This window comes from Dromaius novaehollandiae, chromosome Z (genome assembly GCF_036370855.1).
Source record: "Dromaius novaehollandiae isolate bDroNov1 chromosome Z, bDroNov1.hap1, whole genome shotgun sequence".
NCBI lineage: Eukaryota > Metazoa > Chordata > Aves > Casuariiformes > Dromaiidae > Dromaius > Dromaius novaehollandiae.
The window spans coordinates 62,121,290-62,146,239 of NC_088132.1; the positions used below are offsets into that span (position 1 = coordinate 62,121,290).

The following is a 24,950-nucleotide window of genomic DNA, read 5'->3' on the forward strand; positions in this document are numbered from 1 at the left end:
ACGTTCACCTCAGGGAAGACTGCAAAAGTTTCAGCTATAGGCAAAGAAAAAGCCTAACGGGTGGTGCTAAACTACAACTCTTTTCCTAGGTCACTGCTATTGACTGAAGCACCTTACTAGTCCCTGTTTGGAACGGTAGGCTAAATTTTCCCCAAAATAAGCTGCTGCCTGTTAGGCTGAAGCAGACAGGTTCCATTTGATTTCTGTTTAAAGATCCGGAATACTAAGTTTGCATATTGCATTTTGATAATATAAATACTTTACTTAAAAGTGCATAGTCAAATATTTTTCTCAAAATGCCTTCATTTCCTTTTCATATTTAGGATCAAAACTGAAAAACTGAATAAACTGTAGCAACTTTTACATTAGATACTTATGGTATTTGAAGATATTTTTGCAGACTTACAATAAAATCTTATGTATATCAGAAAAACAGGCGTTATACAGCACTAGATGCTTCGGAAAAAATAAAAATGAAGTTAAAATTCTAAGGCTATAAAATATTTTTTAGATTTGCTTTGATAACATTGTGGTTCAACTCAAATTATTATTTTGTTTTCAAACGATTGTTTTTGTTCCATTTTTTAATTCAGATACAGAAAAATGCCAGGAAATGAACTTGGATTTTGTATAATGAAACTTGGAACTCCAAAATTCCATATCAGTTATCAAAATTGATACATTTTTCTTTCATTTGCCTTATGGTTGTTGTCGAGTATCTGTTTACATTTTAAAAGCGACTTTCCCACTTAAACAGCTTCACTGTCTCATTTTAAAAACCAAAGCATTAAATCTTGTGAGGCTGAATCTCTATGGGCTTCTAAAGACAGCAAGAAAACAATCTAGAAATCATACAGCACTACTGAGAAAATAAATAGTGCCTATTTAACAGCCTGCAGAATGAGCCCTCAGAGATAAAGATGTCTTTGCCTAAGCCAGAGATTTCTGCGTAGCATACCTTCCGCTTAAGTTCTTTTGCCTCATACTTTTTTTGAAACATATTTCTAGGAAAACGTCATTAACATCATTAACATTTTTCCAATGTAAGAAAGGAAACAGCTTTTCTAAAGTTCACTTCAACAGGTGACACAGGGAATTCATGGAACACAACCGGGAACACGCTGCCCCTTGGAAGAAGTAAGCTATGCTCTGAAAGTATGTACCACTTAATAGTACAGGTCACTATCAGCTACCTGGTTGCTATATTTGTTGCTTCCAAGCCACCTGAATCCCTAACCACCATCGGAATTTGATATTTGATATTGCGGGGATGGGTACAGACGTCTAATCCAGTGAAGGCATAGCCATTTCATGTTTTACAGGATTAATTATGGTCAATATATTCAGGGGGGTTACGTTAAGCAGCCAAAACGTAAACATACCATAGGCATAGCGGGCGCTGACTCTTTGGGTTTTTTCCATGCTTACAAATTGATAACAGAAGCATGCAGGGAGGCCTGTCTGAGTATGCTGTACTTCCAAGAATCTTTGACCTTTCCAGAAGAAACTGAGAAAGCTGAGAACCCAAAATACTGTTCCTGAGAGCTGCAAAGAACGGGCTGAGAAAGCAGCCTAATAGTTATCTTCTTTTTTTGCAGAGGATTTTTTTTTTTTTTTTGCATAAATAAGTAACATTTTACTTCTTTCTTCAGTAAATACAGAACTTATTAATGGCTTATTTATCCATTTAATTTTTTTGAAAATAGCAAATGCTACAGAATGCAGACCTTTCAAAATGGGGTAATTATCACCTATAGCTTTCAGTAAAGATAATATCTTCTCCTTTTTCCCTTGCAATGGGACATGAAGCTTGTTCTTACCAAAGGTTCACTGAAAAATTTACCAAGTATGGAATCACTAAACAATACAACTATTTTTAGAATGCAAGACATGCTGAGAAAAAAAGACAACACATACTCACTGTGCTTTGAAAAAACAAACCTCATTAAAATTCAATGGCAATATAAAATGTATTAGGTCTTATTTTCACAGAACAGAAAGGAAGAGCCACGCATATCAATGTAACAAATTTTTAAAAATCTAAAATTAGCTTGCTTGCTCCAAGAAATACACTGGAAAATCATACGGGTAGGTTCAAAAGGAGACTAGAATTATTATTTAGAAGAACACTGGTTTCAAAACTGAGCAATTAGTACTGCCAGTACTAAAATCTTAATTCAGAAGGCAGCATTTAAGCAGTTCCTTTCCCAAATACTGTATAGTCCAGATTAGCACCAGAACAAACAACAGCTTAAAGTTGTAACTATTTTTATAACTACCCAGTTTCCCTGATTTATCAGGGCAAAACATCATCTTGGTATGCAGCAAGAATTAGCAAGAGACAGGACCAGCATTAGAGGTTTATAACCTCTATAACCCTCTTAATTAGGATCTAGAACAGTCTAGGAACAAGTTCCAGAGCTGTAATTAACAAATATTAACATTACTTTAATTAGTAAAAGGATCTTTTACGCCACCTGTAAGCAAAATTTACCTTGCCTCTAATGAAAACAAAGTGTAGCAAACATACTTAGGGCAGTATGTACATGAATAGCTGCACACCTTTTATTTCAATATTTGCTAAGATAAAAGAGTAAAAGCTTGGCAAAGCAAAAAAACAGACTACATCAGTTCTGAAGAAAATGATACATGATTTTCTCATTCTATGTCATTTCCAATACACTCAGCTATTCCGTTCAACATTTTTGTTATGTTGAACTTTTATGCAAAAATTCAGAATTTGGATTTTAATTATGCAGCAAGCCACTATAAATAAAGTTCTATCATCACTTTAATACAACATACACGATAATAATTTGTTAGTTATTCTTAAATAAAATGGTCTCCACTTCTGCTATGCATATTCCTCAGTCTATCAGAGAAGGAAAAATGCTAGATGGGAAAGCATCTCCTCTAGAGATCAAAAGCAAAAGGAGAAAATCTTTTCTGCTTTTCTACATTGGCCAGAATGAAGCAGGAAAAAAAAAAAAAAAAAAAAAAAAAACAAGAAATGGAGAAGCTTTACCACCTTGACTGGCATAACAGCAGATTTCAGAAAGATTAATTAAATTTTTATTCTTATTTCATTAGCCTGAGGAGAGGTAGAAAGGGGACAAATGGAGATTACTTTACACATATTATGAGCAATGTTTTTTTTTTTTTTGTCCCTAGATGCTGCACAGTGCTACGGAGCTCCCAAGACAGTAATAACACAGCTAAGACAACATTTCCAGGAGAGTCCTATGGCTGACCATAAACTCAATGATAAATACTGTGAATGGGAATCTAGTAAGGGACTGGTGACTAGTCAAAGACTTAAGCTCCATTTTACATCCTTAGGGCCGACTCTGCTAAACCTTCTAATATAATCTGCAATGATTTTAATAGTTAAGACACATATGAACCACACTTGCCAACATTCATATACTTTTTTCTTACATGGAAGGATCTCAGTTTCCCAGTGTGAAAATTTTAATACAAAAACTGTTAATTGCAAAACAAAGGTATTTCCCAACTCTCAATTCCTTGTTAGTCTTACCCATAAAATTGTTAGCAAGATGGATATCAGAGGATGACTCCTCTCTCTCCAAAAGGCAGCTTTCAACAGCTCTATCCCTTGGCTTGTGGAGACAGCTATGACACTATCAATTTCTTTCTACACTCCATCACTATGGACGGTGAAACTCATTCTTGAAAAACAATTTCTACGGAAGCTTGTTACTGGAAAGGGCACACCTTCAGAGGAAACTGCATTCTTGGCAGGAAAGCAGTTGTAGAATACACAGTTTAAACATAAGACCTGTAACCTGGCAGATGTCTTTGAGAAGTGGGCTTGGTCAATCTCAACATCTGTCCACTCTAGAAAAATCCTTTCTTTTATGAGGACATCAGAGTTTCTATTAATGAAATTTAGTTAACTAGCTCCCCTCAGAATTTCTTTCACTGAGATGCTAACGCGCTCCATTATTTTTGAAGATGTATTTATATAGAATTGACAATTTAGAAATACAGCACTTAAAACTGCAGAATTATTACAGTAGAACAGAATCTGCAGCTCTAATTAAATAAAAAAATAACACTGATCATAAGGAATTATGTAAGAGAGACTGAAAGTAACAAGCAAAAGGGGATAAAGAGGAAAAAACCTTAATGGATAGCCACCTAAAGAATTAAGCATGAACTAAAGCTTCATCAATATTTTCCCTCCTTAAAAAACTGCACATTACATTTAATATCTGATCTACAGTTAGAACAACATCATAAAATATACAAATAGTTTTAACTCATGCAATCCAAGAGGTTTAAACTTTTGTTCGAGTAGCTGAATTCAGTGTTCCATAAACTAAAAGTAGTTGATGTATTATACAGTAAATTATACTAAAATACAGTACTATGAAAAAGTAAACTAAGATTTCAGTACATTCAGTACAAACAGATAATAGATAACAAGCAACAGATGCACACAACATATGCTTCCACATGCACACACAGACAGTACAGCCCAGGTCTGTATTCATACTGGTAGATGAAAAGATCTGTCATTCTCAGAAATGGATTAGACATGCATGAATTTGAATGATGGGGAGCAGCACAATATTAGGACATTTTGCCATGCATACTAGTTATGCTTGCAGAAGGAAAGAAGGCTGGAACAAGAAACACTAGGGTAGGTCTATGCATCTGGAGACTGCCCTTGGTCTCAAGACTGAATCTGGGAACAGCAAGATTTAAGCAACTTCAATTAACTTTGTGGAAGTTCAGCCTATCAAAATGTTTTTCTCTATTTTTCTTTGTGCTAAATGGTAGGCTTAACGGATTTAACTGTAAACTGAGCTGCTTAAAATTCAAGTGATTGAAGTCTGTAGACCACGTATTTATGGAAGACACAGAATCCACATAAGTCAGTCCGCTTCAACTAGTTGAAAACTTAACGCTAATTGGATTTTCTGGAACTTATTCTGGGTAAAGTTTGAATTACTGGAAAAGAATCATAGAAACTCAGGTTCAAAATAAACCTACAGCACAGTAGGCATAACCTACTAATAATGTAAACAGAAAAAAATTGAAACAAATGCAAAGTATATATTAAAATAATATCTGTTATTTAAATAAGACTCCTAAGCTTAGTTAGCCTTTACTAAGAAAATGTACTGTGACCTGACACTTGCAAATATGCATCACAAATATTTAAATACCTTCAGTATTTAATCTAGAAGTTAAATATTTGAAGTATATTTCTACAGTTTATACTGTTTATCTTGCAAAAATCACCTTCAAACTACTGCTATATAGATGACATCTTTTCTAGAACATGTTAAAAAATTCATCAATTTTTCAATCCAAGGGAATGTCAGTTTCCATATTAACTCCAGTTGCAGTTATGATCAGAAAATGAGATGCACGCTAACAAAAAAATTCACATTTTTAATATATTCATAATACAGACTGAATACACAAATTTGTATATTAAAATATCATAGGTATGAACAAATTCATATCATTTTAGGTTTTCTGCTTTCTCAAAAGATTGAACATGTTAGCTGCAAGAATGCTCACTTCTTTCCCCACTGTGATGACTAACGGAGGCAGAACAGAAAATGCTCATTACAATAAATATGTAAAGCAATTTCCTATTCTCATTAACCCAACTTTTTAGCTTCACAATCCTGATAGAATGATCTATTTTGTTTGCTCGTCTTCAGGTTAGCTATGTAATTTCTACAGATACTTAATACCAATAAGGACTACAAAGCAAAGATAAATAATAAATACACAAGCACACTTCTTACTGCACATCTTTTGATATACTTGAGTTATAGATGAAAGATTCCTGCAACAGGGACAGAGGATAAATATATATCTATCCATGTCAGACTTAATTGACATCTAACAAAGTGAATAAATTCCAAAACAGTTGGGAAAAGAATGATGATGCAGAACACAAATTATGCCATTTTCCACAATAATATAACCAGTTGATTTTAACCAGTGAAGGCATTTTTAGAAAACTGAGTTCTTAATTTTTGACATTTCAGACCACAATAAATTTAACACCAAATCAAATGAGGTAAATCACAACGCTGAATGTTCAAACAATATGACCTGTGCCTGACTCTCAGATGCTGTTCGCTTGAGCAGCCTAATTTGATCAAGTTCTGAATCTCCCAATGAATTCTGAGTTAGAGACTGCACCGGGTCAGTTATGTTGTATCTGCCAGGCTGATAAAAACCATAATATTCTATTCTCTTTTCCCCTGAGTTTTCTAACATCTTTAGTTTCTGTTTAAACTGAATAATTTTGTATGTTAGGAACAGGATTACAGCACAAGCCACAATGAAAAAAGCCAGTAAAATGTCAAAAGCCTGGTTCAGCTTTTCAACTTGTTGTGTACAAAGCAGAGATGTTTTTAATGACACAGATGCTGCATCTGATGGAGATAAGCTTTTGTCATCTACAGTTGTGTTAACCGGCGAAATCTGTGCTGGTATTTGCACTGGCAATAGTGATAATACCATAGTTGCCTGTGATGGATTTTCAGCAGCACTTTTTTCATAAGGCAATGGGTTAGCAGATGTTGCTGTAGCTCCTTCCCAGAAATTAACATATCTAGCATCCACATTGAAAAACTGTTCAGACATGTTGTGCCTCTCTACCTTATGCCATGCCATCAGCAAAGTGGTAGTGCTGTGACTAATATCTCCAGATCCTAGATTCCAGACTTTTTCTGGACTGGCAGTACGGCTACTGCAGTTGGCAAATGGAGTCCACTTAACATAATGTAAAGGTCTACCACGCATACTGAGGGGACTTTGACAATGAATTTTTACAGAAACAGAAGATGATGCTAGCCATTTATGTAACCCAAGCATTTTGCAGCTGCAGTTCCAAGGATTATAATTTAACTGTAGGTGAGTTAAAGACACTAAGGGCTTGAGCACTTCAGGTTGCAACTCTGTAATATTGTTAAACGCCAAACTTAGTATTTTAAGTGAATGCCCCATATTTGCAAAAGTACCATCAGCAATAGTGGCTATTTTATTTCTGTCTAGCTGCAGATATATTAAATTATGCAGTAAAGTAAAAGTGCTGGAACTTATATTTTCTAAATCATTATAACTTAAGATTAACTGGCTGAGGTTGTTTAATCCAAAAAATCCGTTTACAGCAATATGTTTTAGCTTTGCACTTTTTAAAGACAGATATCTGAGCTTATTAAGTCCTTTAAATGCAAAAGGATGTATTGATCCAATGGGATTGTGAGACAAAGAGAGTCTTTCAAGATTTTTGAGCATTCCAATGGCATTTGATGGCACGACTGTTAAGTTGTTACCTTCAAGGTGCAAATACACAAGGTGTTCAAGGTGATAAAACGCTGAATCTGATATCCGTGAAATCTTATTATTGGCTAGATTAAGTGTTTGGAGATTTATCATTCCCGAAAAAGTCCTGCTTCCAAGGACACTGAGACGATTCCTTTGAAGCATTAAATATCTAACAGAAAAGAGATCACTAAATAATCCTCTAGGAACAAAAGCTATTTGATTATTCTGCAGGTATAAACAACGAAGACTGGAAAGACCTTCAAATATTCCTGGATCCAGGCGCTTAATATTATTGTTATTTAGATGTAAGTAGCACAGTTTATGGAGATCCACAAAAGATTTCGGATATACATATGAAATACTGGAATTATCCATGTACAGTGCAGCAAGTTTCTGAAGGCCCGTTAATTCATTTGGAAACACACGTGATATATTATTCCCACTGAGGTATACAAGAATTGTATTTTTGGGAAAGTTCCGTGGGATGCTTGAAAGACCTAAGTTACGACAGTTAACTTGCCTCCCTGTGCAGAGCCGGCAAACAGATGGACAGCCAAGAATCTCCTTCTGGAGCAGCAACAAAAGAAAACAATTAAGGATATACAGGAATGCTCCTATGCAGGGTGGAGAACTTTGTAGTCCACACATATCCCTGTCTTTGGCCTTCTCACTCATTTCTGACTTCGCTAGTAGAGATAAAAAAAGATCAAGTTTATAAATATTATTCATTTGACAGTTTAAAAATTTTACTTGTACAATCTTAAAAAAAGGCAAGAATTACTTTCCAGATTGGTATTTTAATATTCTCCTTTGATGCCAAATAAGCAGTTTCAAAATAAAACTTAGTAAGTACCATGAGTTTGAACAACACTGAAAAAAATTTCCAAGTAAATGAATAGTGAAACTAATACACTGCCAACCTAGCCAGAAAATATTTAATTGGTTATGACATAAAAACAACTAAGCTGCCAAAATAACAGCTTCTAGTAAAATCAACATACTGCTTATTTCTTTAACTATTTTATATATTTGAAAAATGATTAGGAGATGTTGCAGTAACATTCAAGTAGAAATGCTAACAGAAAAGAAGTTTCCTTTCATTTGTGGCTCATTTCTAATTTGAATTTTATTGTTATAAAGTTCAGCTACATTCAAAATAAATAAAAACACATTCTTACCCCAAATCTGCAGTTCATTATTTCTGTTATTTTCTTGTTTTGTAGTTCATTGGACTAAATTACAGGTTAACTTACTATATTAATCCATGAAATGTTTTTCAAAGCAATATTCCCGCATACTAGAGCTCTCAAATTTTGTCCCAGGTTTTGCAACTGTTCACTCAGGAAACAAAGTAGTAAGTGGGTAAAGTGAGGTTGCCATGGATACAGGAAACCCTGAGACAGGAAGCCATTTTATCTGTGCTTCAGAAGTATTGTTGGAAAGGAAATCTCAACTACTTGTTTCTAGAAAACCAAGAACTATCTTTGTAACTATTACTGCTCTTTTCTTATTTAACTACTAATGCTTGAAAAAGAGTTTTATGTAAGATGGTGAGGTATAATTATTACAGAATAAAGCATACCTATTTGTAACAGTACTACTGTCTTATCTGTAAATTCTTTTTCTTTCAGCCAGCAACCCCAATGTTTTATTAAATAAATAGCAACATTTATACAGTTCTATCTCTGTTTGCAGAGTAAAACTGCTCCTAATACAAACACACTCATGTAGCACAGTGAAGGTGGGAACACCGAGGTCCGGATGGGGGAGCCTGGGAAAGGCTGCCCTGGAGCTCCTGCCCCACGGCAGGCAAGCTCCGCTGCAGCCCCGGGGAGCCCGGGACATCCTACAGCTCAGGACGGCGTGCCGAGGGATTAGACCGGCGCCTAGTCTGAGTCGTAGGTCAGACTTGATCTAAACACTTTGTTAAGCTCTACTTTAGGACACACACACACACACATCCACAAAGGTTTACATATGTTCTAAAGATTACACCCTTAGGTACACAGCTTTAGTTTCCTTTAGCGTCTCCTGTGCAGATAAACACTTAGTGCAAACAACACATGCACTATAAATACCACCCTCAATTAAGTAACAGAGATTACATCCTCAGTTTATCTGTTTTAGGGACTAAATATCTGCAAAGCCCCGTCTCGTAATCTAACAGAGGAAAAGGCTAGAAACAGGATAGAAACTTAGAGATTAAGCCTACGAATAACAATGTAACTATAAAAATGATAATTTATATTAAAATGAGACCTCTTGCTCAGCAAAGAGGATGAGCAAGCGCATAAACACACACAGACAAGGAAAAGTCACTATGGAAGCATCAGATCACTTCGCCCACACCAATCTTGTGTAGGAAGCACAAGTTCACATGGGGGCAAAATACCACCCAAATGCCTTTGTCTGTAAGGATCCAAACTGAAATGCAGGAAGCACATGAACAAAAGGAGCAGGCACTTGAAGAGGCTTTCTTCCATATTCTGCCAAAAGAACCCTATGTTTTCAGAGATTTCAAAAAATAATTTTAACCATAACGTTTGGAATCTGTAAAATGTGATATTGTCATCAACAGAAATTCGCCTTTGATTTTCAACTACAGGAGGCCAAAAATCCCAGAGTTGCTTGTCCTTAAACAATAAAATTTATTATTAACTGAAAACTATAAAGAAAGCACTGAAATGTGAAAACTCCAAGCATTTATTTGACATACACCACTCTTGGAGAAAGCTAACCATATTTTATTCACTACAGATTTTACTTTCCAGTAGTAAGTAGAAATGGCAAGTTTTAGATGTGAATACAGCTTCGCATGGCAATAGATCTTTGAATCCTGCAGTGAATTTTATCTTAATGTGCTCACATTATTAAAATTACTAATGTCATTGCTTTTTAACATATGAAAATCTATTTCCACAATGAATGGGAAAAAACATTATTAACTTGAATACTTTATACTCCTTGTCAATATGGGCATGAAGTCTGAGCAAAAGTGATTTGCCAAATTCAACAGAAAGTTTCAAATTCTGCATAAAATGATGGGTCAAAGTAACTGGAAGAACATACAAACGCTGCATTAAGTACAGTCCTTCCAAGCAACCTCTATTTTCTCTGCACTCATTGATTTATGTTAGGTTCAGGCTATGAATATTAATGAGCAGAAAGCAATCATCCAACTCAAATTTATGTACAGCAGAAAAACATGCAAAAAGTTCAAAAACAAGTTCTAAACTTACCCATCTTTAAAAATATAACAAAGCCAATTTTTAAAGAGGAATTTCAATCTCATAATCATAACAAAATGATGTTAAAGCCAACACAGTGGACGAAAACCAATTCTTATCACTGCAGTTGTTCTTTTGAACTTGTAAGAGTGAACCTGTTTCCCCTCCTACTGTATATTTTATAAATAAAACAACACAGTAAAACTAGGCATGGGCAAAAGTAAAAAAAAAAAAAAAAAAAAAAGAAAGGTAGAAAGAAACACAGAGGTATGGTTTCCCTGTGATGCACTGTTGGTATCTCAGCACAGAAGACAGAGGAAAATTACCAGGCTGGCTGTTCTCCATTCTCATTTTCCTTGGTATCTTTACTATTGAAACGGTCAGTCACAATTGTCTCAAAGTATTGTGCTCCCCCAGCATTTACCTACATTTTCTCTTTGTTACTATTGTTCTAATAATTTAACAAACACCTCCTCCTGCAGGTCTTGCTCCTTTCTGCTTTTATTCTCCACAGGTGGGCTACGATGCACATTTTTTTTTTGTTTTCAAATAGCTACAATCTCACCTTCCCCCATATCGTTCTCCAGATACGGCCTCAGGTATGAACAGTTCAGCCACTACCTGCCACTAGGGCAGCATACACATCAACATTTAGTCTCACCTGGCTACATCCTGCAACATCTGCTAGGGACATCCTATTAATGTTAGTTTATCAGGCGTCAAAACCCCTTTTCTTTCATCACCACCACCATCATCCAGATTATCTACAAGTTTCTGATTATCTCAAATACTGCAGATTTCTCCTTTCATACTCCTGTACAAGTTCTCGATTTGCTGCTTACTGGACGTTTCTCTGTTCATAGAGTGCTACTGCATGCTAATATAACAGCAACAGTGATTCTTACAAAGGGCACAGACCGACACTACAGCTATCCTAATACCAAATTAATAACCCAGCAAAAACATTCCAAGTTTAGAAAATCCCACAGTGCTAAGCATTCATATATATAAACATACATCACAAAAATCTATCTCAAAATTAAGAAGCCACCTTTATTTCCCTTTTTATTCTTGGCATTTACTACTCTTGATTAAATTATCAAGCAGCTTCCAAAATACACTGAGAAACAGTAAAATGTGAAACCATACAATTATTTTTCCTATTTAGGAAAACAAAAGGAATATCTCTCAAATTTTTAAATCTTATTTTGCTTTAAATGCCAATAAACAATATGACAAAAAGCATTCTGCAACTTAAGATTACACTAGCAGAATCACTGATGAGAAATTGTTAGCGTAAATTTCTCACCTCATTGTAAACAATCATTGCATCAATATATCTATCACATTTGTCACGCACACTAAAGAGAAAAAATAACAAGTCTTCTATAGAGCGAGTAGTAGTCCTGTAAACAAAACATCAAAAAAGCCTGGCTGGCCATCAATAAAATCAGATGTGACATGCTGAGAAAAAACAGTATTTATAGCGGCAGCTTCTACTATTCACTAAAATATTTGGTGAACTTTGTTCAAATTAGAAAAGTGATGAAAAAAGTACTCAACATTAATGCATCTTAAAAAAAAGATATATTGCCACCTACTGCTTTTTAATAATATTGAAGATCTATCTTCTTATACCCTGCATTCTAATTTCACAATAGCAAATGTGCATACAATAAAATTAAAACCCAAAGATTTAAAGAATTCAGAGCAAAATAACTTCAAAATTTCAATTGGAATAATTCAGCTTCTAGGAATTGATTCAAAACTAAATTCAATTTTATAGCTTTCAGCAGCACACTGCCTGCATTAGCAGCTGATAGCTTCTAAAAATTTAACAAAGAGAAAGCTTAACAATTAGTGCATTTCCTGAAAATTACAGACAATATCCATACACAAAATACAAAAACTACTTCTTTAAAAACCCAATATTCTTTATGCTAGCACACTGGACACTTCCTTAATACCAAAACATGATGTTTGTTCAATCACCACTTCAATCAGATTATCAGAATATAAAACATCATTTTAAGACAGTACTTATTTGCAGAAGTTCTTCTAGTGATATGGGTACTGTTATTAATTTTGGGGATCATATCTTGACTTAAGAGTCTTGCACTGTTAACAAAAGTCACCAAAATCTCAACTACTCTCAGGCAGTCTCATATTTCATGGAGCACGTGGCAAAAAGATGAATAGGTATGCCAAAACAGCTCAGAACACACAAAGGTGGAAACAGCAAAAAACTATACTAGTTATTTTAAAAAATCTACTCCAGTCTTGTGATTTTTGATTCATTTTTAATAATATGGTATGCTTTAGCCACTGGTCACTCAACTGATCTGCAAACATGTAAACTGCACATTACAAAGGATAAAGCTAGAAAAAAGCTATTTAGTCCATTATTTTCTTTTTGCTGTCCTTTACATAATTAAAAAATCAATTTTAGGGTGAATTATATTTAGAAGAGTTATAGGAAAGATTTCTGGAACCCTAAATTTAAATAGGTCACAAATGAAAGCAAGGCATCAGAGGCAAAACAACGCCCTATGACCGCAACTTGTTTTCTGCAAGAGGTCAGTGCATTTGGTGACATGCCCATGCCATCATTTGATTTATTTTTCCTTGCAAACGAGGCAGAGGACTGACAATTTCTTCCTGACCATTTCATAAGAATAACTAGATGCAGATGAAAAAAAGACGGAGATTCTGAACAACGGAAGTTTAAGGTGTCTTTCCATTCTACATCTACTTGCTAATACTGTGAGGTGAACTGCATATAGTACTACAACTTCCTTAATTTTAACATTTTGAGTGATACATGATACTCAGATCAAGACTGAAACCTCATTTTTCATTCAGTTATAACTGTACTGTTACCTGGTGGACAAACCAAACACATCCTAAGGCGAAAGACGACAACTGTAAAAACTTAACCTAAGAGAACTCCTTTTAATACTAATAGACTGTTATGGGCATGGGTGAGCCCATCTTTGACTGAAGGAATAAAAACAGAGACAGGAAGCCAGGGAAATGGACTCAGTAGTACATTCTCCTTTCTTTACATGGATATTAAAATCAGTTATGTAACAAATTCTTACTTTATAAATGGGGATACAACTAAGGAGAATATGACATTTTATAAAGCACTTTTTCAGCCATTTCCTGCATTACATATAGACATATATTCTCCTTAAGTGGAAAATTAAATTTCCTAACTTAAAATAACTTTAGCAAATGCCAGAGAAAGAACTAACTTTTGTAATTACCTAATGAAGATTTATAATTACATACTATCTGTACTTAAACTTGCAATGCCAATTATCTAAATGGCAGAACTCATACTAGCTGACATATCAGACTTGACACACAGTGAGAAAAAGCAGACATTCATTTACATAAAGATTAGATATGAGTACAGCAACCCAGAGAATCTCTTAGGTGCTTAACATTTCTCCTACCGTAGTTTTTGAGACAAATACTTCAATTTGAAGTAAAGGGAAAAAAGAACAAGGGAATCTCAAAATACTACTCAAGTGCCCCAAATTATAAATGAAAAAGACAAAATAAATTCAAATGCTTCACATTTCAAGCTCAAAGTTAATTCTCAAACTGGACCTACCCTTAGGCACTAAAATTAATGGACTTTTTTGGAAAACACTGGCTTTAATTTTGTGTTGTAAATTCTTAAAAATAGACAAAAAACTTCACAGGCAAGCTCTTGGAAAAAACCCAAGAACAGAAATATTTAGATACAGGAAAAAGTGGAACAGAAAAGCCCACTAAAATTATTAAATTATTCTAATTTTTGAGTGATTGACTCTATAACTGTTACTGAAGTTTTTAAAGTTTCACTCAGCAACCTACCATTTGTTTTGTATTTTCATTAAACTCACCTGACTCTTATATGCAACTAATGCATTCTGTTCACCATGCAGCATCATCAGAACATCAACATGGTGTTAAAGAATAGTGAACTGAAACTATCTAGAGGTAGCCGCTTAGCACAACTTATATAAAACTTACTTAGCATGAGTAGCTAAATTTGCTGAAGCCTTAGGCTGCACTTAGATAAAATAATGAACTTTTACTTAGTCCAGTAAGAAAAGGGCCTCAGAGCTGGTTCCAGCTGGGAAGATAAGGAAGTTACAAGCAGTCTGCATTCCTGTGTCTCACACTACGAAAGGAAGGGTGTCAAGGCTTTGAAATAAGACCAGTGCAGGGCATTAGGACCTTGAGGGGCAAAGCCTTAGCTCACTGCTGGGGCAGTGTTAATTGTTATGATTTAGAATCACGTCCTCCTTCTCAGGACCTTGAGAGAAAACAGTAAGACCCAACAAGAAACAAAGGTACAACCGTCAGCAGAAACCGCAACAGTAAAGATAAGGGAGAAAAACAGCCTGCCTAGGAACAACGACGAGACCCAATAAGGAGCAGGAGACCCCAGACCTAAAAATTACTATTGGTCTGAACTACCGCGTGAGGGGTGGGAAACTTAATTTGAAATAGCTATAATTGCCCAGGGATTTCTTTGTTCGGGGTCCCTCTTTGAAGGCACCCAGCTCGAGCTGTAATTACTGCACGCACGTCATTAAAATTTAATTATTTAATTTGCTTTGATTTGGCTCTGAACTTTTCTGCGGGAACCTAGGGTCAGGCCCTGTTATGGTGGCCGACAAGCCTAATTTCCATAACACATGGAACTAAGGTGTAGTAACAAACTACTCTAATTTGAACTGGCAGAGTAATTACAACAGTTGGCAAAAAGAAAAAAGATCATCTGCTATCCATTTAGAAACATCTACTAGTAATCAACATTAACAAATGAAATAATACCTAAAGATAGCACTATAATGACTTGGAGATTTTATGCCCAGCTTCATTTCTCTTTGCATTGGTGTCCCTTTTATGCATGTCAGACAGCAAACTTTTAATGTGTTTACTGACTTTCTCCTACCTTTTTGCCTTCCATGTGTGGTGGAAATTTCATGGACTAACAAAAGTGAAAAATTAAACCTTTATGTCTGTTGTTCATGTAACAACCTGATTACAAACTGCTTTCTTTAAGGAATTTAAAAAAGACAGACTTTCACTAGTCATGTTAGAAAACAGTGAAAGTACACAAATGTCAGAGGTCAGCTCTCCAACTGACTCCATGGATTTACAAGCTTCATGAAACAAGGACAAATCCTGGAATTTTTTGATTCTGACATACGTTCAAAGACTGTTAAGACAGGCTGGGTAACTAGCATAAGACGCATTCTGTCTTCAAAAGCACATTTTTTGCACTTTCACTTTTCTAATGAAAGCAAGGAGTGATTAAATCTAGAACCCCTTAAAAACCCAAGTTAGACTATGAACCCCAAATGTTCACGAGGCCCTTGCTCAGAAACAGCGAGTTGTAGAGACTAAAGTGGTAGCATTACATAGCACAAGACATTTTCACAGACAGGCATAAAACAAATACTGTGCGCCTAGATAACATGCCATGAAAGAAAAATATCAAGTGGCACTCTCTTCAAGCTAGGCAGATCTTGCAAATGCCCATGTATTAGTATGTTATGATCTAAACAGAGAAACACGCTGTTGCTGGACAATCAGTAAACATTAAAGTAGTCCTACCTAACAGATATCAATCATCCTTAAGAGAAACTGAGATTTTATAACTACATGGGAGTAAGACTAGATTACATCTGAGGGCAAGATTTTACTGACTTAAGTGATGTTGGTAACCTCTCAGTCAAGAGACACTGTTACACCATATGAGTATCTTTATGACCTTAATCTTGTTGCTGGAAACCTACTGGTATCCACATCAGTTTAAAGGAAAAGATCCTTAAAAATAGCTGGCCCATACTTAGTCAAAAAAAAAGGTTCACTATGTTATGAAGCACTAAGAGCTTTTAATAAATTCATATCAAAGAGCGCAGGTATAGAGAACTGGTAAGCTGGTAGTAAGAGCACAAAATGTGGAAAATAGTAAGAATGCATATATAGTCACACAAAAAATGCTAACGTAATTTGAGTGGCCAGACACAGATGGAAAAATGCAGATAATTGGGCAGCATTTAGTTTATGAAAAAAAGCAAGTAAAACCAGGAAATTACTGCTAAGTGAAAAGATGCTGCAACACACTGACCAGGATAGAAACTTACTATTGTTATGTTTTAATTTTTTTAATATGAACTTCTAAAGACTAACACAATCTGCAGCTGTGCATAGGAAGATAAACAGGATGCTGGATTGAAGGACTATATGCAGACAGGATAAAATGCACTGGTACACTGTTGCTATTAAAGACAATGTGAACTTACATACGCCATTACATATAACTCCGAAAGATACTGTCTACAGAAGAAGGCTAACCACTGTGAAAATACAACTGTACTGCAGTCGTTCCCATCCTACCCATTCTAAAATCCCTCACTTATGAAGAAGCTACTGTCAAGGAGCTATGTTTGAAATAACATTATTTTTGCCATACTTGTTTTTAACTGAATAATGATGTAAGATTTAGCTTCATCCAAAAAGAAGAGAGTCCCCAGTGAACATATGCGAATTGCCAACACGATCAATAACTAGAAAAGTATCAAAAAACAATGGTTTTATGCTACAGAGCTTGGGGCGGGGGGGGAGAGGAAGGAGGGAAGGTTTTCTTTGATTTCCCCCTACTATCATTTTATTCATAAAGCAGCTCCATGGGGGAAGGAAAGGGAGTACAAGCTATGTCATTTTTCCCTCCACTTTTGTCTACTCCCTGCCTTTCCTCACTAAAATAATTTGATATTATTATTCTATTATTATTCTATAGGCGGCAACAGGCAAAGAGAACAAAATTCCCAGGAAGTGGTAGATAAGAGTGTTGCTGCCTATTTTCCCTATAGCAGAATCCTGAAAGCCTGAGCTTGCCACCGGTACCACCACTGATCACTGAACAGGACGGCGCTGCCTGCCAAGCTGAGGGTGGAACAGGAAAAGCAGCAGGCTCAGCCATCGGGAGCAAGCCAGTCTCGCTGCCATCCTTAGAGACAAAATTCAACACTGTCTATGCAGCTGAGGAATCTTGAGCTGGCTCTGGATACCCAAAGGAATATCTAACCAGGATTCTGTTTAGAGAATTATTCCCAAAGGATAAATTACCTAGCTTTTCTTGAGAAGGTTGTTTGTATGAATCAAAACAATATTTTCTTTAAATATTGCACTGTTTAAAATATTGTTTAAACCTTTCAAATTGATTTCCACAATAGTCCTATTTTAGAAAAAAATAAGTTTTAACAGGAGTTTCAAATGTGAGATGCAGCAAGCACATGTAACAGAATTATATAATGGGAATAATATAATGGGAATGATCGAATGATTCATATTGTTCAGTGGTAGATGGAAAAAATCAATTGGCAGGATCATTTTCACATATGCTGTCTGAAGCTACGTTTGGTCCTGGTAGTAAAATTTCTGTAGCTATTACATAAAGATGCCCACTAAAAAGTTTTTTTTTTATTTCAGAAAAACATTCCTAAACAATGTGAATATCTGAAAAATAAAGCTGTCATTTGGAGAAGTTTATTGTGTAAGGACAGCCAGGAATAATTGGCTCTAACAGCAGGAAATTTGGAGCAGCTGAAGGTAGTTCAAAATAACAAAGCTATCTACAGCAAGTTCTTTTTCCTTCCTCTCTATAAGAAAAACTTCAAAGGAAGACGGGCATTTACTGGCATTCCACCTCAGCACCTTATATTTTAGGTAACACCACTTGAACAATGTTATATTACTTGAGTGTATTCTAAACTTTGTTACATGTATTGAAAAAAATAAAAAAAAAACAAAAAAACCCCAAAACTTTTGCATAAAGCAGCTGCTTGGTTCACCTTTGGCTAGGTGCCTGTCCTGATGACTGGGGGGGAGGAAGCAGGGGGCAGGGGGGACAACTTCTATGCACATTAGAAGCAATGAAACCTCTTTAGATTATACATACAAGAGTTCCCTAATGTTTAGGGTACCGAGTATATGTTCAACAGCTTTACAGATACTGACACAGCTTTAGAATTTCTAAGCAGAATTTAAATTACCATTAGAAAATACTTAAAACTTTTCAGGAAATCCTCCAAACGAAACGTAAACTCATGTCATGCTGTCTTCCTGACTTACAAAGCAGGCAAGAGTAATCCTAAGGTAAGTATGGACTAAAAAATCTTATCTAAACATGTGTTATATATGGATTCCAGTAGTGACAATCTAAAACTCAGGGTTACACTATTCATCATTTTCATTGAAAACATTCCTTTCATGTGTTTATCCACCAACCATAACGGAGAGAAAAAGGACAATAATGTAAGCTGCTTGCTACAGAAGTCTATAGTGAAAAAAAGACTTAAAACAGTTTTATTTCCTTTTTCCATGCAACTTTTCTACTTTGTGTCATGAAGAGGAAAAACAGGATGAAAGTTAAGATCTACACTCAATATGAGGTAAGACTGAACAAATATTGTTCCCTGGAAGGGACCCCAAAAGACTTTCAGGCCAACTAAAGCAACTACTTAAACACAGATGTGAGAAGCAGCTAGTCTAGTATTAATATGAGAACGTGCAATAAAGCATATGACAATAAAATACACAGTTCTTTTTCCTCATTTTTACTAAATAGAATTTTTCATGAAATAAAAGGAAGTTTACTGTATTGCTGTGAAACACAATAAAAAGTTACTATAATGTAGTATGAGAACTCTTAAATGTTTTTCAGTATCTTTAGCCACAAACAAAGGTGCAATAAAACTCCTCATACTTGAATAATCATTTGTAGAATTGTGAAAGATTTTTAAAAACATGTTAAGGGTCTTTGAAGTATTCTTGTATAACGCATTTTAAATTTTCTCACCTATTCACCGATGGTAGAAGTGAAAGCAATGCCAAAGCAGAAAGTTTTCGTCTTTCTGGCTGAGTGATGTTATCCATCCGATCAACCCACATTTCAATCATGTTACCGAGAATTTGGTCCAACTGCGAAAAGAATACATTTTGTATAGTTAATTTACAGATAAACTGCTTTGTTGTATCGGAAGGTAAATGAAAACAGAACGTTTCACTTAACGCGTACCTACTTAATTTAGTGTATTAGAAAATCACTTAATTTAACAATCAATTTGGAGACATTCAGTCTGGGAAAGTCACCATGCAGTCATGTATGCATGACAAATTTGCAGCAACAGTCTATTTGTATCTTCTATGACAGTGCTTCCAGGCCCTGAGGACTCCCTCCCCTCATACACACGCATGCCAATTGTCTATTAATTGTAACCCAGAAGTTAGAAATACTTTTAATACAGGGACAGAATACTGAATTACTTGAACATTTTTCCTATAAAAATTTAACAGATATAAATCATGTAAATTTGTGCTTTTACCTTCACTGGTGACAAACAAAACAAACAGAAAACCTGCATTAACCTATTTGAAAATCCTATTTTACCCAAGGATAAGAAGTTTACTAAATTTCACTGAAAGACAAGGTGAAACACTTGTGGCATGAAAGCCTATTAGTGAAAGATAGCCTCTTTAACCTGGTGCCCAGATGCTTGCACTGCTTGATTTAGAGTAGGAAGTGAAACATTTGGTTATGTTTGTTTGCTTGGCACAGTTACATAAAATAGTAAAACTAAGATAATGATACCAGGTCTGCAACTACTAGAAGGAGCCGGACGACTGGCACCCAGTCTGCAAATACATAGCAGCCATCTGACAAAGCCAGAATGCACAGACACCTAAGACAATCCAGAACAGACTGACGCTTAGCTATGAAAAAAGGATGTAATCTTCTGGACAGTGCTGGTTCTGAGCCACAAGAAAGCATACATAAACACCAGTGATATTCAGTGGAGCTCAGGAAAGAAAGATGCCCACTTTAGTTTTGGCTTCTCTTGTCAAACAGCTCTGGAACCTGGTCATCTCTGCCTCGGGGACTAAGAACTATCAAAGCTTGTCATCAGAGCTAAGAACACAGCATGAGACTCACCACATGGTGCACCTGAAGCTTTAGCAATGTGTTTGATTCATGCTTAATTTTCAGTTAGCAGATAGATTACCTAGCAGTTGAGCATAAATGACTTAAGTTCTGAGACTTGTCCTTGTCTTAGTCTTTCAGAATATTCCTATCACAGCAGTCCTCAGTTCCCTAATAATAACAGCAGCATGTTGTGCAAGGAACACACATACACACAAAGACACAGTTAAAACGGTTTCCAAATCTGAATGAATATTTCTGCTAGGGTATGTGAATAAAGGCTAATCACAGAGAACACAAAAAGCCAGCAAAGATAAGAAACAATGACAGGCAGAAGAACCTTAGTAACCTAATCAGTGAAAAAGAAGCACAGGGAATCAGCAGCCACTCCTAGAGACTACCAAAGGAGAACAATTAGACCATTGTCCCTGGTGTGAAACCATCAAGATGAGTCAAGGAAAGAAGCTTTCACCATGTAGTGCCATGCAAATTAAAGGAACTGATTATAGGATGCAGAGGAAAGATTTAGAGACTGGGTAAAGCTTATGGGATGTTTCAGGGGGATTGTGGAACGTACAAAACGTATTAAAGATGTTCAGGGGGAGGACCAAAGGAGGGGGAAAGGGAGGGATCAAGTTGGATCAGGGAGGAACAAGCATGGAAAATATAGGGAAAAGTTCTTCAAAAGAATACAAGAATGCCAAAAGAAGGCAAGACTTCAATATGCAGTCCAGTTGAAATACCAAGACAAACATCCTTACCTCCTGACCCAATTCACAAGCCATCTGGCTCAAAAGTAATGAAAAAAAACTTGTATTTTGTAGAAGAACTCTACCCATGACCCCCAGATAAGTAGACATCACCATTGGATATCTCTGAAACAAAAGTAAACCAGAAAAAATTTTTAGTTTAACTAAGGAAAAAAAAAATTAACATACAACACAGAAATACATGGAACATACTTGCATGCATCCTTGATTGATGTATTTTATTAAATTAGAAATTATAAACTGTACTGTAAAAGCCACTCAGAACACAATAGTGAGGAGTTATTACCAAGGAGTTTCCTGGTTCTTAAAACAGGAAAACTATGGCAATCTCAAATTCAGTTTTCACAAACAGCAAAGACAACTCAGAGTGCTTACATTACATTTTAAATCCTGCAGCTTAAGGAAAAACAATATACTGTACTGTTAGAAATGTCTTTTAAAGTTGATTATGATTCAAAATTACTATTTTAATGACATTTTGAAAAGCTTAATATTTCTAAAATTAAACACTTTCTTAGAGAATTTATATACATTTGCCAAAAACTAACTTGCCAATGTCTCAAAGCTAACTGGATGCAGTAAAAAACTCATTAGTTTATTATGGTTAGTTATTACTTTTCATTTTAAAAGAAACTACAAATCCATTTGTATTAAATCCAGCATTTAGCAAGACAAAAGCAAATATTTTGTGGAACTGCTTACTTGAAAAACAAAAAGCCAACATTTACCTGAAAAAGCTATTACTGAAAATGCAAGATTAGTACATTTTTGAATATTAGGAAGTGAATTAATTATGGTCTTAAATCAGAATATGTTTTTAATAATCTACTCTCCAGTTTTAATCTGTATAGTTTTGTATCTTTCCTCAAACTGCAAACTGTTTAAATTGTCTTTTTTGTATTTTGTACAGCAACCAATACATTGCTAAGTAATATTACTTGGTTTAATCTTGGGAGTATCTCAGTTAACTCAATGACAATTGGAGCCAAATACTGATACTTTGAAGTCTTCAACTCTGAAAGAGGCAAAGGTTTTGCTCAAAAAGTCATAAGCATAGTCAATTCCACGCACTGACTTTTCTGACAGAAGTAATTTTTCTCCTGTTAGCGCTGCAAGGTTCAACAGTTAAAAAAACATACTGTATTTTAATTCTTTTGGTCCAACACCTGAATTTCTTGAAGGCAAAGAGTTGCACAAAAATCACTGGCAGAAGGAGAGAACAAATGAAGGCAGGGTATTAAAATAGTTCAGACAAGCATTTTGAATATCTCAAGATGATGCAGTGTACCTCATATGCATGTTATTTCCTCTTCTGCGATCTTTCTCTGTCTGAAGATACAACTTGGATAGCAAAGACCCCTCCCACTGCAGTAGCCACTTAGAGGTCTAAAAATTCACTCAATTATTCCATTAACGTGGGGAAATAAGGTACACCCTAGCTACTACTATGAATTTAGAAATTATATTGCTCATTTATACCTTTTAAAAAACATAAAAAATGCTCAGAAAAAATGCATTTTAAAACTGAATATAAGATCCCACATATATGAGTGAAGTAAGTATTTAACTAGAGTGTATGGAGTGCTTATATAACAGCAGCACTGAAAGGAAGAACTTAAGACCATCTAAGTGAAAAAAAATCTGAAAGCCTGTATCTCAAATGGAGCATAATCACATCCTTCAGCTCTTGTTAGTTACACCAGTTAGAACAAGAAGCTGAAGACAATCTCTTTCCTTTCCAGTTTGTTTTCCTCTGGCGCATGTGACACTTAACAAGGGGTAGTTCAAGTGTCTTAAACAAAACCCGACAATGAAAAACCTTCAACACCTACAAAAAGATCTGACAGAGTATTATCGGTGTAGCCATGCTATATTTTCAGTTTTAACAGTTAAGAAACAGAATAAAATGTGTCATTTCATTGAAATAAACACTGGATGACAGCATAAGCGATGAAATACCCTGCTTTAACAACTCTTGGTGCTACTCTGTTACTATCTGACAGTTACTTTATAAGTCTATAAAAACCTAGTAGAGGCACTTAGAACTAGAAAGAAAGAAAATAATGTCAAAATGAGAAAGTTAGGCCAGAGAGCTGAGAGTACCTTCCTGCTGGTAACAAAGAGTTGAGAGCAGTTAAAAATAATAATTCTTACCTCCCCATCTATGATCCCCCTGAATACTGATGGAAGAAGAGGTTGAAACATTTGAGGCCCCAAAACTGGGTTTACTTTTAGGACATTTTCCACAACCTTAAAAAGGAAAGCAAATTAGACTGTAAGTATATTTAGAAATTCTAACAGAGATTTAAAACTACATATACTGGTCTATAAATAGTCCTGCTAGTAGGATGTTTGCTGTAAAAAGTAGGATTACAATTCATTTCAGAAGAGCTCAAAGCTGAAAGCACACTCTAGTGAAGTATTCTGCAAGCCCGATCTGCATAATGGAACTGACACACTGTAAGAACTGACATGCCAAGTGAAATTAAGGGTCCACCGAGCCAAGCACCACCACCTCCTCCTAGCCCTGGCCAAACCGGCAAGCCAGGGCTCTGGGAAAAGCAGCTTGATGAGGGGAGCTGAAGGGAGGAATCCCAGCAGTTTGGGCCTTATTTCTATTCCTTTGTCCTGTCACCACTGGATGGGACCTACCAGCTCCCTGGATGCGTTCATGAAACCACGAGTGCTCTCAGATGTGCTAGGCTCAGTGCCCTGCTCTGGTTCCCTAGTTTTACGTTCTTAACCGTCTGCTTCTCAGCTCTCTCCTTCTGTTTCTAAGCTGTTCTCTGAAACACTTTCCTGTGTTCTTAGGGCATTTTCTTCCCTCCTGCTTATTTGGGCTCTCCCCTTGCCAAGATGAAGAGGGGAGGAGGCTGTGAGGAAAATGGGCTGATAGCTATCCCACTCCTAGGGGAGATAAGAACAGAGACCGTATGCAGATGCGTACAGAAAAGTAAGAATGGGGAGAGCATATATAGTTCTTCCCCTAAAAACTCTTCTTAGTGTCTAATTACTTTCAGCTCAGGGGGACTTCCTGCTTGAATTACTCTTCTGTGGTCTTGTTCAGTCTCCCTTGAATCTACATACATGAAACAATCCTGCTGCTTTAACAGTTTTTTTTTTTTAAAAAAAAAAAACCACACTCACTCCTACTAGCTTCATTTAACAGCTCCTAGTCACTTGAAATATGTTAAACAGCAGTCCGCTTTCCATGCCACTCAGTTTTGTAGACCACTAACATACCGATCTTTTCCCTCCAAGTCATCTTTTTTTAGCTAACTCATCTGTTCCTTGTACAGAAGCTTTTTAAAGCTTTGATGGTCCTTCCTGCTCTTATCTGAACTTTTTAAAAATCCACTATACCCTTTCTGAGATGAAGGGAACAGAGCTGTACACAACATTAGAACTGGGCAAATCATGCATGTCCTCTATTCCTCCCAGTAACTCCTACTATTTTTTGCTCTTTTAGACTGCTATTGCGCTAAAGGTCCTAGAACCAAATGATCTTTTCTCTTATAAGTGGTAATGACTAGCAACAATCTCTCTTGGCAGTGTTCAAAGCCCAAGGAACAGATATCCAAGAAATTAATTCATGATTGTGCCAAAAGCATCCCCAGACAGCTTTGGTTTTCTTAA

The 24,950-nt window shown here is 35.8% G+C and overlaps 1 protein-coding gene across 6 annotated transcripts in view; it reads right to left on the reverse strand.

The window, feature by feature from the left end:
- The window catches only part of LOC112987042 (importin-11), a 107,309-nt gene that overhangs the window by 19,410 nt on the left and 62,949 nt on the right, over positions 1 to 24,950 (reverse strand). For 5 of the 6 annotated variants that reach the window (XM_064502616.1, XM_064502619.1, XM_064502617.1 and 2 more), the window contains 3 exons: positions 23,469 to 23,564; positions 21,306 to 21,419; positions 19,423 to 19,544 (listed from right to left, as the gene is read on the reverse strand). In XM_064502616.1, coding sequence (XP_064358686.1) covers positions 19,423 to 19,544; positions 21,306 to 21,419; positions 23,469 to 23,564 — 332 coding nt within the window. Of the gene's footprint in view, positions 1 to 7,880; positions 8,010 to 19,422; positions 19,545 to 21,305; positions 21,420 to 23,468; positions 23,565 to 24,950 lie in introns of those variants that run through there. The other variant, XM_064502621.1, reaches the window with a different exon arrangement.